Below are 16,345 nucleotides of genomic sequence, written 5' to 3'. Positions count from 1 at the left end.
CGTCCTCGTCTAGCTGCGTAAAAACAAGTTACATTGGGCGCTTCACACTACATGTCTGAACGCCGGCGGCTACACAACGAGACTCGCCACGCCCACAACTCTCTAACCATACATCGCACCGCACTCGCAATAATCCTGGCGCCGCGTAGACTCGCCACTTTCATCGTGTTGACTCGCGCAAGCCGGACTAAAGAAGCGGCGAATGTCACGGTTCTTAAATGGACGCTCTCTGGGAGCCGCCCCTTCCTTGTTGCGCTCTTGAATAGGAGTCGAAGGGGACGACAACGTTCGACAGCTTTTCTTGGCAGCCTTCAACGTGCAGGTAGTCTTCGCGAGGTGTCTCTTCTCGTAGGATACAGACAGGCTAGCGTTCGCGGGGAGACCACAGAGTTGGCTCTGCGTTCGATGAAGCAAGAGTGAATTCATCGGAAGCCATAGTGTAGCCAGTCCCTTCCCTCGTATAAAAGGATAGGCAATTGGTAGCGGCTCACTGTCCAAGCATGAAGGTTCCGGTGTTGGTCGTGGCCTTCGGCCTCATTTGCCTGACGGTTACTGAAGCTGACGAAGAGACCGGTAAGTATATCTTGGTTCTGTTAACAACGGTTGTTGCGGTCATGCTTCGGTTAACTCTATAGGTCCAGACTTTATTATTTTTATTCAGCTTAGCACATAGCAATGTTTGATTGAAAGCATGAATATATTCCTCGGGATGCCCCTTGTGAAATTTCAGTAGTGGCCTAATGAATCTGTGGTCCGCGAGCCGACGTATATAACTGTATATCTGATGCGTCCGTATCACAGGTAGGCAAACTCACTCATGAGTCGGCTCACTCAGATTCACTCAGACTGAGATCGAGCCGTGAGTCTGAGTGAGTCAGGCTGAGTGATATTTTCGTGAGTCTGAGTCGGAGTGAGTCTGGTTGAGAAAAAATTCAGTGAGTCTGAGTCCAAGTGAGTCCGAATGAGGAAAATTTTGGTGAGTCTGAGTCCGAGTGAGCCCTAAGGGCAGAATATATTTCATGAGTGAGTCTGAGTGGACTACAAATTTTTTTTTCCCGACCTGTGGTCCTATCTACTCAACTTCAGCATTACTATCAGCCTTATGATGACTCATGTTCATGCTCACGTCTACTCACACATACTTCAAAGCACTAGCGTTCATACGCCATCTCAATATTTATTGATCAGAGGCATGAGTTACGGAGGGATGGGAGGCGAGGGGAGGGGTGTTTGACCTCCCTCTGGCAGAATCTTTCACGGGAAGTTCTTGATCAAAATATCTCGTGGGAGCCACCTCTTCCAACAAAAATGTCCTTCCTGGATTTTAACCACCCGTATTTGAAGGTATGAGATCAAAACGCCTCAATTAGAACACCAGTTATATGAGATATTGATGTTAAAGAGCATTGCCACTATGGTCGAAAAAGTTAATTATACGCTAAGGGACTCATCAGTCGACTCACTCAGACTCTCTCAGACTCAGATCGCACCGTGAGTCTTAGTCTGAGTGAGTCCGAGCGAGCAATGTTTTGATGAGTCTGAGTCCGAGTGAGCCCTGAAGTGAGTGAGTGAGTAAAAACTTTATTGAACATGTCTGGCGGCATTGAGCGGGGTGGGGCTACAAGCACCCCGGCCTAGGTGACGGCCTCGAGTCCTTGGACTCGGGCGGCACCCTGGGCGTGCCGGACGGCCCACAGTTGATCGGCAAGGTCGTGGCTGAGCAGAGCCGCCTCCCATCGCACCTCGCGGTTCGAGACTGCCATGTCTACCGGGGACTGCTGCTCGCTACCGGTACACTTCCACAGCATGTGCTGCAGCGTCGCTCTGGCTCCGCACGCTTTACACGCGTAGGACGTATAAATGTCTGGGTAGCAGAGGCGAAGGATCACCGGATTCGAGTACGTGTGTGTCTGTAGTTGTCTCCAGGCAACCTGCTGTTTCTTGTTTAGTTTGGCGTGGGGTGGTGGATATTTGCATCTGTTCAGTCTGTAGTGTTGTGTGATGTCTGAAAGTGGTCATGCGATCCCCCCACGTCCATTCCCGCATCGCTGTCGAAGTGTGCGAGACATCGGGACTGTGGGCAGGCGTCGCAGCTCGGCGTGTAAGTCCTCGAGCCGCGGCGTGGGCACTCGCGTTGCCCGCAAGCGGAGGGTCCGTGTGGGAGGGGGTCCATATGAGGAAACTGTCGTTTTTGCGGCAAATGTTGCCTTCGTGAATTTGGAGAATGCGGGCCGCTTCGCGGGAGATCCGGCCGCTGGCGTAGTTGCGTATCGCCGCCTGCGAGTCGCCTATTATCACCTCGGCGTCCGTGGTTGCTATCGCGATGGCTATGGCAGCTTCTTCGGCCGCCTCCCTCTCTTGCGTGCCTATCGTCGCGCTCGTGACGCAAGTTCCTACGTGATCCGTGATCGCGACCGCGAAGCCGCGGTGGCACTCGTAACGGGCCGCGTCTACGTAAACCGTCATCTAGAGAGTCCGCGGATGTGCCTTTGCAGTCGTGCAGCAACTTGTTAATCTTATGCGCGTGCGATGTTTTCGTATAGCTCAGAAGCTATTGGTGTCTCCTAGCTCTGGATAGCCCCCATAGCGAGGCCGCTGTAGTCGCCGAAGTAGTCAGGCTTTGGGTCTCTTTACCCGTTCTTAGGACGGTAGACTCCGATCGAGTTAATGCTCAAACGGTGCAGAATTGAGACGGATAGAAGGTTTTGAGAGATGAATATACACGAAAAAGGAGTTATCTACATCAAATCAGTTCTACGGAAGCCCGCAAGCTGGAGCCAGACATGTAATTATCACATAACGAGTTTTTAGCCTGATGTTATAAAAGAAACCGATACCGGTCTTTTTTTTCAGGACCTTCCCCCCTTTAATCACAAGCGACCGCAGCTGATTTCTTAAATTCAGTGTCACTCTGTTTCAAGTTGGCGATTAATTGGCTCTCTTGTTGCAATTTTCTAAGCCCCTGGACAGGCTAGATGACAGAACGACCGCCCCGGAAAGGCGTTAGACCTGGCTTTAAACTTTGGATCAAGGTGAATTTTTTTAAATCTATGAAGCTTTCTTTTTCAGAAGCCGGTATGAATTACCATTGTAACTTCGCGCTGCAAATAGGATGGCCATTTCTCATTCTCATGAGGTTCATCTAAGTATGAAAAAACTGCCGAGTTTGACGCTGTCCGTATGTCATATACTTAAGCAGCCATTAGATGCTTTCAAGTCGACGCAATGAATGAACAGTGGGCGTGTTTGGGCGCGTGGGCATCGATTTGTATGGACCACTTCCTGTGACCTCGGCTGGTAACCGCTGGGCCATCGTTGCTGTTGACCATCTTACGCGACACGCGGAAATCGCCGCCCTCCCAGCGGCTACAGCCCGCGATGTTGCCTTCTTGCTGCTCCACCGATCCGTACTGCGTCACGGTACAACCCAGGAGCTGCTCAGCGATCGAGGCCGTGTCTTCTTGTTGGAAGTCGCCGAAGCCATTCTCAAAGAGTACCATGCTCTTCACCGCAAAACTACTGCTTACCACCCGCAGACGAATGGCCTCACTGAACGCTTTTACCGTACGCTCGGCGACACGCTCTCAATGTCCGTCGCCGCCGATCACACAAATTGGGATGCCGTTCTGCCCTTCGTCACCTACGCCTATAATACCGCCCCTCTGATCCCTATTGTCTTTCACCCTTCTTCCTATTGTACGGAAGGCACCCGTCGCACAAAATCGACACGATCCTTCCATACAAGCCGGATCCATCTGAGAGTGCACCTATATTTCTTGCTGAAGAGTGTAGCGAGCTTGCCAAGACCTTTACAACGCATGAAAAAGAGCTGCAGAAGAGAATTAGCGGTGACAACACCAGTTCTGCGTCCACGTTCCTCTCCGGAGCGCTCGTATGGCTCTCGGTTCCTACCACTGCAACTGGCCTTTCTTCGAAACTACTGCCCAAATACGAAGGCCCCTACCGTGTCGTCGAGCGCACATCTCCGGTTAACTACCTCATCGAACCCATTGAACCACCCTCGGACATGCGCTGTCTAAAGGGGTATTCAGACGGGGGAGGAATGCTCGGGGGAGACGGGGGGATTGCGTATCACGTGACCGCGACGTCACGGATTAGCGAGTGGGCGTGACCCCCCGCGCCTCCGCGGAGGAGACGGGGACGTTTTCCCCGAAAGGACAAACGATCCCCCTGCGGTGGGGGATGTGGCGGAATTTCGGGCTCTTGTTTGGCCACATTGTTGCACTTGCTCCTGCAGAGGGCGGCAGTGGGTGTCCAGTCTGCAGCTGGATTAGAGTGTAGCTGGATGGTCGTCTGCAGCTCGTCGTCAGCAGCTCGTCAAACGGGTGGTGCAAGCCACCAGAGTAGTCTAGTAACACTGGTCTCCCCCGCCGTTTGCCTCGTCCGTGTGAGTGGGGGGCATTTGTGGAGACTTCTCCTCGCGAGCTGACGTCCTCAAGGCCTGCCGATACCCGCTCAGGGCAGACCCACGCCGTGGGAGGCGCTGCGGTGCCTGGCGCTGTCAGTCAATGTGGGGAGAAAACTGGTCACTCGAGTGTTGACCCCTGCGCTGTCCCCTTCAAGCTGCCTTGAAAACGCGTTGCTTTGCTCGCACGCTGCACGCGTTCTGCACGTGTTTTTTAGAATTTCGCGTCGCGCGCGGTTAGGATGTGCACGCTTCTTTCCGCGTGGCAGCAATTTGGTGAAAGGTCAGCGTCTGCTCAGCCATGTAGCAGATGCAGAGCAAGTGATAGCAGACGACGCCGTCCTCGTCAGAGCGAAGTGCATTTCGCAAGTGAAGGACGACGCTGTTTACGACGTGAAGTTAGCACAATGTTCTGTACGTTATATACCTGTTTTATTTGGTTTGCTGTGTGTACTACGCACTCTCTATGTTTGTTACTCGATGCGTGGGTAAGGCCGCTTCTCGTGCTTTAGGTTAAGCGGCCCTGGCGCTGTGACTGCTATTAGTTGGGATACCTTAATTTACCAGCAACCATTCGAGTTATCGTGCGGTACGCAACACTGCAAAAATAAATGGTCTATTTCGGGCATCTTTCTTTCCCGCAACAAAAATTGACATCTCGTGTGTCCTTCCTTGCATTATCGCCGTTCTCATAGCCGGTACTCCGAGTTCACAAACAGCATGCGTACTAGCAACGTGACATAGCATTATTAATAGGGGAATGACGAGCGCCCAGCTTTCAGAAAAACATTTTTGTGTGCAATCTGCGGGAAAAGAGCCAATTGCTGTCAAGGCACTTTATAATAACAGAGAGCTGAGCTGGTTGGTAAGTATTCATTCTAAAGAGACAGGGCGTGCAAACACGGACACAAGAAAGAAGTCAGCACACCACAAACGGCGTTTGTGGTGTCCTGACTTCTTTCTTGTGTCCGTGTTTGCACGCCCTGTCTTTCTAGAAGGAATTTTATCTTGCTCACTATCGAAAGTGCACCGTGTTGTACGGGCTGTACCTGCACACTCAGTAACAACTATTCACTGTAACTGCCGAAAAAAACCAATGGACGTGCAACAACGGCTAATGCTTTTTTCTTTTTTCGTAGTTGTCGTGGTCGTGCCCACTCAAGCGTGAGATTTGCATCCATGCCTGTCGTCTGCTTTTTTCGTGCCATCTGTTTGGGAATTGGTAGAATTGCACTGCTGGAGCCGACCCCTTCCTGTTTGCATGACCATTGTGACAATTGACGACGCAGCAGTAGTTCCCTTCTTTCTACCGGGGTGACATCGCGGAACGAGGGGCGTTTCACGTGCAGCGCGCGCTTCGCAAATGCTCGGGAGCCAAAGGGAGCGGAAGGGTCGTAGCACGCTACTAGTGTACGCTTTTTCCGGCAGGGGAATGGCAAGCGCTGGCGTCGGCGGGCAAACTTGAGCGGGTGTTTGTTAGGTTGCCGGACCGCTCCCTTTTCGTACCCGGGATAATTGTAGCGAAGCCTTGGAAATGTGTAGTGGGTCGTCTTCTCCAGCACCTTCTAGTGGGTCGTCCGCTTCGGCGCCTTTCGAGAAGAACGCCGCTCGTGCTGAGAGTCCGTGCTCCGACTTGACTGACGCCGTAACACATTGTCGCCGAGTGCCGTCAAATAAACACGACTGCGGGCGTTATTATGTCGGTCAAATGGGGCGGTGCGCTAATGACCGCATGCGCGAGCATTCGAAAAAGGTTCAAAAACAACCTAGAGCAGCAGACGCTCTCCCCACCCGCAGCAGACGCTCTCCCCACCCGCTCCCCACCCTACCGCCTTCATTCATCCAGTCGTTTGCGCCCCATTTCTAAGGAGCTTCCCTCATCGGTTGTATTCGTACACGGAACAACCGGTAGTTTTTGTTAGACGCAACCAATTAAACCAACAGACGATTAAGCAGAGGAAAGCATAAGGTACAGAGGGATAGGAGCAAGCGGCACACATAGCTGCACGTTATGCGTGCTGCCGGGGCAACCTCTTCGGTATTCATTATGTAGGCAGGCTCTCCCTTGAATATTCAGATCTTTCTCGCTGTTGGATTGTCAAAGTTTATAAGTCGACTTCTCGTCACTTATAGCACAAGGCCACGAGGACCACAAGCCGTGCGGCATCCACGAAGAGTTCAAAGAGTGCCAGAGCAGCAGCTGCGCTGAGTGGCGGTGCGGGGAAGTGCGCGGCACCGTTAGGCCCTGCACGGCAGACTGCCGCAACGACTGCTTCTGCTCGGACGAGTACAACCGACATCCGAACGGCACCTGCGTCCCGCAAGACCAGTGCCCGCCTTCGGCTGTCGATCAGTCGGAAGGACCTCGTGGTAAGGATGCATCGTATGTATTTTGCTATACATCTCTACAGCAGGGGCGTACAACATACCGCCCGCGAGCAGATATTTACTGGCCGTCAGTATATGTTCTAAGGCGGGATGATACTGCACTATGATCTTATGACAAAAGAAAACCGACAATTTGGTTGCTATATAGACATGATACGCCACATGCGCCAGTGCCGCATAATATAACACACTCGAGCATAAACGCACAAACGCAAATAAAATTTGCGGTAGCGTGGAATATTTACGAGAATTGGGACAAAGATACGCTACCAATGAATGTTACGTTCTAATTACGAGCAGGTATCACGGCCGCATTAATGGTGTATAATTTATAGTTACATAGGACCTATAATATTAGAATTACGTTGAATAGTAGGATACGTCGGTGCTAGTGAGCTGACTTGTTTCTTTGTAGGTATATTCACCTTCCTTTCCTACTTCAACACAGTGGCTCAGTTTTAAATGCGAAGCATTTCTTAGCAAACGAAAGGCATTTTGACGGTATCTGTCTATCTAACCGCCTAAATCGGGGATCTCTCGTGGTCGTTTCACTAACATTACACACACAAAAATTAGCATTACATCACATCAGTTACGGCGAACGTGAATGACAGTTCATGACGTCAATGTTATGCTATGCATGTCATGTACGTCATGACATACATGACAAGGTTTTGTTGCTCTCGTGGTCTTTTGATGAAGTTTATTTTGGAGGAATATGGCTCTGCATGGCATGAGTATATGACGACTGTGAATGACAGGTCATGACATGAATATCATTTCGCGTATGTCATATCATATATGACGGGTGTTTTGAGCCAGCAAGCCGTGGCCAGCCGGAAAAGGCGAAGACGACGAAGACGAGGAGAACTAGCCATTCGTCCGCGTCTGACATTCGCGTCTTGCTGTTCCGCTGTTCATGCCATAGTGCGTGACGAATTGGTGGAGGTGGAAGGTATCGATCCCAGTACCTCTCGCGCGTGACAATATACACAAATTGGCATTTGTATGTCATGAGTGCATGACGAACACGAATGACAGTTCGATCAATACCATGCCATGCATGCCATGTACAGGGGCCACGAAAAGAAGTGCGAACAGCGCGGCGCATTAGTGCTCCGCTGCTCGCATTTGTTTTCATCGCGCTCTTACCTTGGTGGCATTAAAAAGACGCTAGATTCGTCCTTGAATGTATACTGAGTGTCTGTAGTGTCCTTTCATTACCAGCCAGTTTACAGCGACTTGAAAACAAAAGCTAACAGCGGAGCGCGGTTGGAGGGGTTACACAGACAAGCATCCCAACATCAATGAGGTACATAATGATTCTTAAAGAGCAGAGGGCGAATTCACAAAATTATTGTTTCGCAAATGCTCCTTGCTACTGGCTGGCCGCCTTAGCTAATGATATGTTTAGCGTGCGAATTCGTTGTTTTTTTTTTAAAGAATAAATATACTGTAAGATGTCTCTGTGCATTTAGGTCCTGGGCTCCTCGTGACAGCATGCGTATATACAACCGTCAGTGATGCCTCTTTAATACAAGTGACGATAAATCGTTGAACAGGGAATGTCGCTGCAGCCAACGTTTCGGAAAGAGGACTTGCCTTCGTCAGGGCAGCAACTGTCTTCCTCAGGAGCGCGTTTATGCATGCCTTGCTCCCTTTTTTTCGAGTTCAGTGGTGGCGGAGGAGACGATTAAGCTTATGTGCAAAGCATAATGTTCTGCACGGTTGCTCAAGGTAGCCGCCTGGGACCTTGCACAATTTTCATAGAGGAGGAGAATAAACTTTATTGAAAAACGGGTCCGGCAGTTTTCCTTCGGGGCGAGACAGCGATGAAGACGTTTTTTCCGCAACAGTTACATTCAAGGTGTCGAACCTAACGGGAATTTCAGCAGGAACAGAACCCGAACCGATCGTGAAGTGAAAAAAAAAAAAACTGTGGTCATACAAGTGTATACTGATATTTAATTTAATTCCCATGAAAGATATTGGAAAAAATGAGGTGTTTGACTCCGGGAGCAGTAGCGAGGACAACTGCAGAAGACGTATTTTATGGTTTCATTGCTGCTACAATGGTCACATGCAGGTTTGTCAGCCATTGCGATGCGGCGAGCAAATGTTCATAGGAAAAACACGACAAGCCACACTCGTAATAATGATATTTGGGGTTTGACGTCCCAGAACTATGATATAATTATGAGAGACGCCGTAGTGGAGGGCTCCGGAAATTTCGACCATCTGGTGTTCTTTTACGTGCACTGACATCGCATAGCACATGGGCCTCGAGCATTTCGCCTCCATAAGCCACACTCCGCAAAGCGAAGTTGTCCCGTTTAGGGATAGTTCTGATGGAATGGGGAGTCGGAGCAATTGGTTCAGACAGTGAAGACGGCTATGCAGAAAACCGGGGGTGTTTCCGCATAAATTGTATGGCATCACGCCACTAGCATGCAAATATTAACGCGACAGCATTAAAGAGCTCGTTTCGCAGAAATTCCGGTGTGGGCGTCATTTGTTGTCAGCGAAAAATCAGCGTTGTGAGTGAGTGAATATTCGCGATAGATGGATTGATGCAAATAAAGAAATAACAAAAAATCTTCGGTTTGAGTGGAAATCGAACCCAGGACTTCTGCTTGGCAAGCAGGCATTCTACTGCAGAGTCACGCCCGTTTTTTATATTTTTTCATGGTATTTATTAAAATGAGTATTAGAATGCACATTAAAAGGGCAAGAATGGGATGAAAAAAAAAAACGTAGAATCACATAGCGTCAATAAACGCTCAAGCGTTACAAAGGGAATACTCGACGTCTAACATAAAGTGCAGTAGAACAGCGAGAGTTCATATCGTGTTATACAGGGAAGGTGGTGAGGCCGAGCACCTCACCAAGGTAGGGGTACCAGTCCGGTCTAATGCCTAGTTCGTCATAAATGTTCTTTAGGTGAATAGCAATTCGAACAAAGTGTGTACGTGAACAAATGATTGGTTCTGCGCTACGGTCTTGCACACGTGTCTTCCATAAACCCATGAGGAAAAACATATCCTACGGCACTTCACCAAGCGAAGTTCGCGAAGGTTGACAATTAATGACAAAACTTTTCTTCGGAGATTGCTGAAGGATATGCCAAAACAAAATAGCGCGTGTGCAGCTAACAAAGCAATGTTCTATTGTAACCGGCACATTACATAGACGGCAGTTAACAGAAAAAGAAAGATACGTTTTCTTTTTAACCATGTTTTTACCGGCAGAGTTTCAGAATAGAGTTTATAGAAGAATGTTTTTGAATTAGGAGGGATATACATGTTGCACACTCGTTTCAGCACATCTTTGCGTGGAAGATCGGAGTACAATGAACGGTACAACGGAGGCGGAAAGGGCACAAGTAGTAAATCGTTATATATAGTGCCTTGAGCCCAACATACTCCGGCAGGTTATTGAGGGTGGCCTGGTATTTGTACATCTTTATCTATGGCAAACAGTTTCACGCTTCTTCTTTTTTCGCGACAATTCCCATCCCGTAATTCTTTCATTCTTGCAGGTAACATTTGTTGATTGCTTACCTGACTTAGCTGTTTCTTCAAGCTCCTCCGAACGCACGTGTTTGTGGGGATTCATGCAGGAAGTTTACTTCGTAGTTCGCTTCCTTAAAGCTCGCTTTTCCGTAGAATACCTGTACACAGTACAGAGCCACGCCCGTGCTTGAAACTGCTTCGCAAAAAAACACTACACGAATAGCATGTAGTGCAAAAAGCCTCCTTAAAGGGACACTAAAGAACAGAAGGATTTTTCTCGCGTTAGTAAAGTAGTGTTCCATGATACCAAAAGCACCACGCTTGCTGTGAGAAGACGCTTAATAAGCGAGAAAACGCGCAAAGAGAAAAAACAAGTGGCGACGCCACCTTGGAATTTCCGCACCATTTGCCGCGACGTCACATATTTTTGACGGCGCCTGCTTGGGCCTACGTTGTTCCTAATCGGTAAATCTAAGTACGTTGTCCTCTGAGGGGGCCAGAGACTTGACGTAACGAGTTCGTGGAAATTTCGTCGAGCCAGTGGCGCCAAAATGCGTTAAATGGTCTTTGAAATCTTTTACGTCCCGAATCACAAAGTTTGACACGAAATTTAAAAATGAAACTTTGAACTTGGTTTCCTCCTCTAATTATAAACCTATGGTGGTGAAATAAACTACACAAGAGTTATCCGCGCACACTTTATCAGTCTAAACCAATTCATTGTTTCTCTTTAGTGTCCCTTTAACGCATGCAGTATTACGTGGCAGAAGCTTAAAATCACACCAGGCCTCATAACATGTGAATTGCGCAACGAGCGGTTGGTTTAAAGGGCCACTTATTACAAAGCGCAGCTGCATAATTGACCATCATTATCAGCAACAGCGCCAACAACGTGTGCAGCTGCGTATGTTCGCTTGTTGCCTCGCGGTCGCGTTGTGGGTACTTCGCTAATTCGCAAAAGGCAGAGTTACGTCGTAGTGGGCACTTTACAACGGTACTTGCAGTAGGCAATCTAGGATAGTTTGAAACGGCCAATTTGCACGCGCACAAACGTCCCTTTTCTCGCGGCACTGTTGAGACGTCCACCGAGAACCGAAGGCAGGCTAGCGATTGAGAAGGCTATGCGAACGAGGCCCGATTGCGATATCGCGTTCTGCTCTTGAAGGTGAAGCTCAAGCCTCACTCCATGTTTTTTGCTGCTGCATCCGTTCTAGACAGCAGGACGTGTTCCTGCAGGCCGTTTTCGTGAGCATTTTTTAGCAGCTTCCCGCGACAGAACATTAAAGTTCTTTCAGTCCATTAAAGTTATTTCAATCAATGAATCCCGCGACAGAATTGACGCGCCGCGGGATCGAACGCTCTGTTTAGGCAGTCAGGAGTGTCACACGATGCGGTTTTCACACGAGATGGCACCGAACGCGGTAAGGGAGTTTCTGTGGTCGCTTGGATGGGAGGAACCATGCGACGTTTTTATGGTGAACACGGGCCCAATCATGATTGCAAGATCCCTTTATTTGGCGAACATATGTTCGTTAATTCAAACATAATCCTTCATCGACCGTTCCCGTCAAACACCGGAATTGCAAAAGATTTTCATTGTCGAATTAGAAAAAATAACCCGTCACACCTCCAGTTGTGTGAGAGAGAGAGAGAGAACTTTATTAACATAGACTTTGATTTATTACTGTGAGTGGAGTCTCTTTTCCCGGGACCTGCTGTTCATCACGGCTAGCCGGGCGTGGTCAAGGGTCTTCAATTCGGCTTCCCAAGTCAACTTCGGAGAGTCGCACCTCCCACGACCAATTGTTGAGTGCGCCCTTAAGTACAGCGACTAGACGGCGCCTGCCGGATGCCGGGGCACTGATTGGCACACCAAGTAGAACACAGATGAAGTCGTCAGAGCAACAAGAATCCCGCTAACAATGCTTCCCGTCTGGTCCATTTGCTCCTGTGTTCGCATAAAGTTATCTCGGCGCCCGTCGCGTTTCAATTTACGGCTTCCTCCGGCATCGGCGCGTGGACCCATTGCCATTTTATACGATGTGCCTATATAGTGACTGCGTATGATCTCCGCGTTCAATTAAGGAGAGGGCAGCCGTGTACAGTCGAGACTGCGCTATCTGCGGAGTTCATGGCCAGCGTAACTCATTACTGCGCGACAGAACGTTTCGTACGATAACGCTTGAAACGGCAGCGGTGCGAGCAACGTGCCGAAGCCTCGCAAGCGTGATTTTATAGGGGTACACGATCGACTTCCGTTAGCAGCCCTTGCGGCACTCCGTGTGTGCGAGAAAGATTGGGGTTGTTTCTTTTTTTCAGCTGCGTGTATGGATGATACGCGGCATCCGCTGTGCCTCAGTGAGCAAAGAAAAAGCGCGCGCGTTGGTCGAGTCACACCATTTTGTAGAGAACGAGTACGAAGACAAACGTCGGCCATGAAGTGTCTCGTGGTCCTGCTGGCGGTAGCTGTAGCGGTCTGCGTCGCTGACACAGGTATAACACTTGAAATTTTGCGCTTCCGTAACAGATCTAAGAGCCGCACAGCTTTGAGATTTGCTTGCGGAATTGACGCTCTCGTCACTTCTCTCTTGGCTGCAAGTTCACGAACAAGAGATTCGGCATTTTCTTTTCAGTTGAAGAATAAGTAGAGAATAATTGCGTTCCAGCGTGATAGTCATACGTATATATAACGTTATTGCTACCGCCATGCTCTGCATCAATGAATGAATGAATGAATGAATCAACTGAAACAAAATATGTATCTTAATTACCTTTTGACGCATGTGTGCAGATGGTGACAGCGGCGTGCCGGTGTTCAAGTTCCCACCCGATCCCGAAGATTGCGGTACCAACGAGGTGTGGAAGCAGTGCGTAAGCAGCACGTGTGCCGAGACGACTTGCAAGAAGCGCATCGTGGGCCCCGGATGCACGTACGACTGCCGCTACGGCTGCTACTGTGCCGATGGATTCTATCGTAACGCAGAAGGGAACTGCGTCACGGTCGACCAGTGCCCGCCTGCCGAACAAGATCTCGGTAATGTATAGGGCCTCGCGATGCGCTTGCGTTTTAAGTTTCGGACAGGGCTGCAGAGGCAGCTGGCTTTGCCCGCTTGTTCAATGAACACATTGCACCTAGAGACGTATTCAAGTTGGGATGTGGAAAAAGAATTGGAAGACGCTTGAGCTTCGCTTTCAAGAGTAGAACGAGACAGCTTAATCGGACCCCGTGCGCATCGTCGTTCTAAACTGCTAGCCTGGCTTCGGTTCTCGGTGCATGCCTCAACCGTGCTTCAATGAAACGAACGTCCGTGCGCATAACATTGGCTGTTTCAAACTATCCTATAGGGCACTTCGCAACTGCACTTGCAGTAGGCATTCTAGCATAGTTTGAAGCGGCCAATGTTACGCGCGCAAACGTTCCTTTCTTTGCGGCACAGTTGAAGGCGATGTGCACGGCGCCCAATTACACGATCGCGTTCTGTTCTTGAAGGCAAAGCTATAGCGTCCTCCAAGTTTTTGAAATGTAGATATGATATGAAAAAAAAAGAAAGAAAACGAGCGTGTAAGAAAAAGCAACTCGTCTATTAACTGTTTAGTTCGCCGTCACGCACGTTGTGCTGCTTCTCTTGCGACAACTTGTATTTATTCCCGCAGTTTTTGCCGCCTTATTTACCCTTTGAGCAGTTAGTTTATCCGGCAGTTTTTTTTTTCCGTCTTAATTGTCAGTAGGCTTTTTACACGCGGTTGTGTCACCGTTAATGCAAATGCGTCTCTTAGTATGTGTCCGCAAACATCGAGTTTCTGAGCAATGGAAGATAACGAGAGTGATATGGCATCACTATGGTGCTCCGTCCTCGTCACGTTCATCGGACTTTGTACCAATTGCAAAAGTATATAACGCAGGCAACGTTTCTCGCAGGCCTAAGTCAACCGTGCGGAACCAACGAGGAGTGGAAGGTGTGCGTGAGCAGCTCGTGCGCCGAGACCACCTGTGAGAAGAGGACCATCGGCCCGGCCTGCACGGCCGACTGCCAGCGAGGCTGCTACTGTTCCGACGGGTTCCACCGCAACGCTGAGGGAGCTTGCGTCACCGAGGACCAGTGCCCGACGGTGTAACGAATCGATTGCGATACACTCATCGGTAAGAAGAAATGTGGTGTCGTCATTCCCTGAAAGCCCAAACGTTGATGCTTGAGCGAAGCCATAGCGCTGAATAGACAGGGGCCGAGGAAGAGGACAGGGCGTGCGCTCTAACAACGCTGAGAGAGGGAAACAATCTTACTTATCCCATTTTAAGCGAAAATGGCTGCGAGATGAAGGTGAGGGATCCTACTCGCGGTAGGCCTCCTCTACCACCTCAGCCCACCTCAGGATAGCCTCCTGAAGTGCGGGGTTGTAGCTGCGCATGGCAGCCTCCCACAGCTCCTGACCAGTACTAAGGTGTCTACGAAGGCTCGGGGTAGGGGAGTGATTTTCACACTTCTACATAATGTGGTTTAGGTCCGCTCTCCTGACAAAGTTGAGTTGTTTGTAGCGCACGTCCTTTCATCTTCATTGGTTCCCGTGTTTTTGGCGCTACGGCTTCGTTGAATGTACCGAACCAATTAGCCCAACAATTAGCCCAGTCTTGGAATTCGTGATTGACGGTTCTAGACCGAAGAACGAAAGCGACAAAGGCGAAAAGCCAAATTTATCGCGAAAAGGCGAAGTCAAATTTTAGGATCTACATTTGCTTCTTGCGTGTTGCAGTGCCACACCATCTTTTACAAATATTCGCGCAATGTTTTCAACCTCGTGACGTCGGCCCATCGACCTCAGAAAGTGTGCAATTGCATTCACCGCTGCTAACGTTCCGGCGTAATTTTGTGGATGATGTTCTACTCCATAAACAGAAACATTTCTTGTGGTTAGTGTTGAGTCAGGTGCGCTGCACAAGCATTGCGTGCCATTAGAAGTCGCATAGAACAAAACTAAACGAAACTGTACGGATCGTATTTTGCTTTGGAGCGAAGAATTAACCGATTCAAAAACGAACGTTTCGTTTCATATTCGTGTTGAACCCACATTTGTTGTTATTTTGTCTCTTCGTACAATTTCATGTGTATGTCTATCATTTCTGCCCAGGACTTCTATGCACGGAAAGCCTTCGAAAGCACAGTATGACCTGACCTTAGTGGACAACTAGACCTTGGAAAAACAAAGAATGGTTACGCAACCAATAAATGTGTGAAATCGCAGGGTGTTCAGTATATGTACTGTGAGACTGCATATGTGCTCGCTGCATATGCTGTGTGAACGAAACGTTTTCCAGTGTGGTTTTAGTGTCGGCGCGCACAAAAACCCTTCTAACTTGCCAGGGGCGAAGCACCTTAGGGTATCACCTTGTCGACGTGTCATGTCGTCGTCACGGTCCATCATAAACGGGTATAAGCCACAGAAATTGGGTAAATTTTACTACTCGCCGCCGGTCCATTACTGCCGCATATTATGAGTTAAGACTCATCGTTACTGCCTAAAATATTATGTTTGGCTTAGCAGTGGTGTCAGTATCCCCGACAAAATTTACCAAGGCGCTCAAGTTTCTTGTTTAAAACCAGACACAAACGTGCATCTCTACGGTAAAGTCATCTATTTGAAACACCACTTTTTGAAACATATGTGCAAAGTGATGGTGCGTCAGTGGACCGGTGGCGAATTAAGCAGTAAAGGTTAAATATTTTGCTGCGGGAAACACCGGCGCACACTGCATGTTTCGCCCCTCCACAGGTTTCAAGTTAGTGGAGCTGAAACACCCTTCCCTAAATACTTCGCCCCTTCCCAGTTTTTCTTTAAGTTTTTCTTTGTAACTTCTTTGTCAGATCCGGATTTTCCGTTTTATCGCCCGTTCCAAAGGGTAGGACAACAACAACAACGACGACGACGACGACGACGACGACGCCAAGAACAACAACAACAATAAAAATCGTGAAGTGAGAAGTTGCTTGATGCGCGGGCGTCTGTATTCCGGGGAACGATTTGT

At 49.0% G+C, this 16,345-nt stretch overlaps 1 protein-coding gene across 2 annotated transcripts; it reads left to right on the top strand.

Moving 5' to 3' along the window:
* The first annotated feature begins 361 nt into the window (after positions 1-361).
* On the top strand, positions 362-15,563 carry LOC119399634 (mucin-6). 2 transcript variants are annotated; one of them, XM_037666442.2, is made up of 5 exons: positions 362-573; positions 6,560-6,796; positions 13,118-13,360; positions 14,246-14,467; positions 15,451-15,563. In XM_037666442.2, the coding sequence occupies exons 1-4, from the start codon at positions 501-503 to the stop codon at positions 14,440-14,442; spliced, it is 750 nt and encodes a 249-aa protein (XP_037522370.1). In that variant the 5' UTR covers positions 362-500; the 3' UTR covers positions 14,443-14,467; positions 15,451-15,563. The 2 variants fall into 2 exon arrangements, with proteins under 2 accessions (XP_037522370.1, XP_049273757.1); XM_049417800.1 differs by having other exon boundaries at positions 14,246-14,487; positions 15,470-15,563.
* The last annotated feature ends 782 nt before the right edge of the window (positions 15,564-16,345 follow it).

The sequence above is a fragment of the Rhipicephalus sanguineus genome, chromosome 7, assembly GCF_013339695.2.
Source record: "Rhipicephalus sanguineus isolate Rsan-2018 chromosome 7, BIME_Rsan_1.4, whole genome shotgun sequence".
Classification (NCBI taxonomy): Eukaryota; Metazoa; Arthropoda; class Arachnida; order Ixodida; family Ixodidae; genus Rhipicephalus; species Rhipicephalus sanguineus.
This window is presented reverse-complemented; position numbering and strand designations above follow the sequence as displayed.

Coding starts and splice junctions, on each gene's coding strand:
- LOC119399634 (XM_037666442.2), top strand. CDS start 501: ATGAAGGTTCCGGTGTTGGTCGTGGCCTTCGGCCTCATTTGCCTGACG. Junction 6,797..13,117: donor TCAGTCGGAAGGACCTCGTG/GTAAGGATGCAT, acceptor GCATGTGTGCAG/ATGGTGACAGCGGCGTGCCG. Junction 13,361..14,245: donor GCCTGCCGAACAAGATCTCG/GTAATGTATAGG, acceptor CGTTTCTCGCAG/GCCTAAGTCAACCGTGCGGA.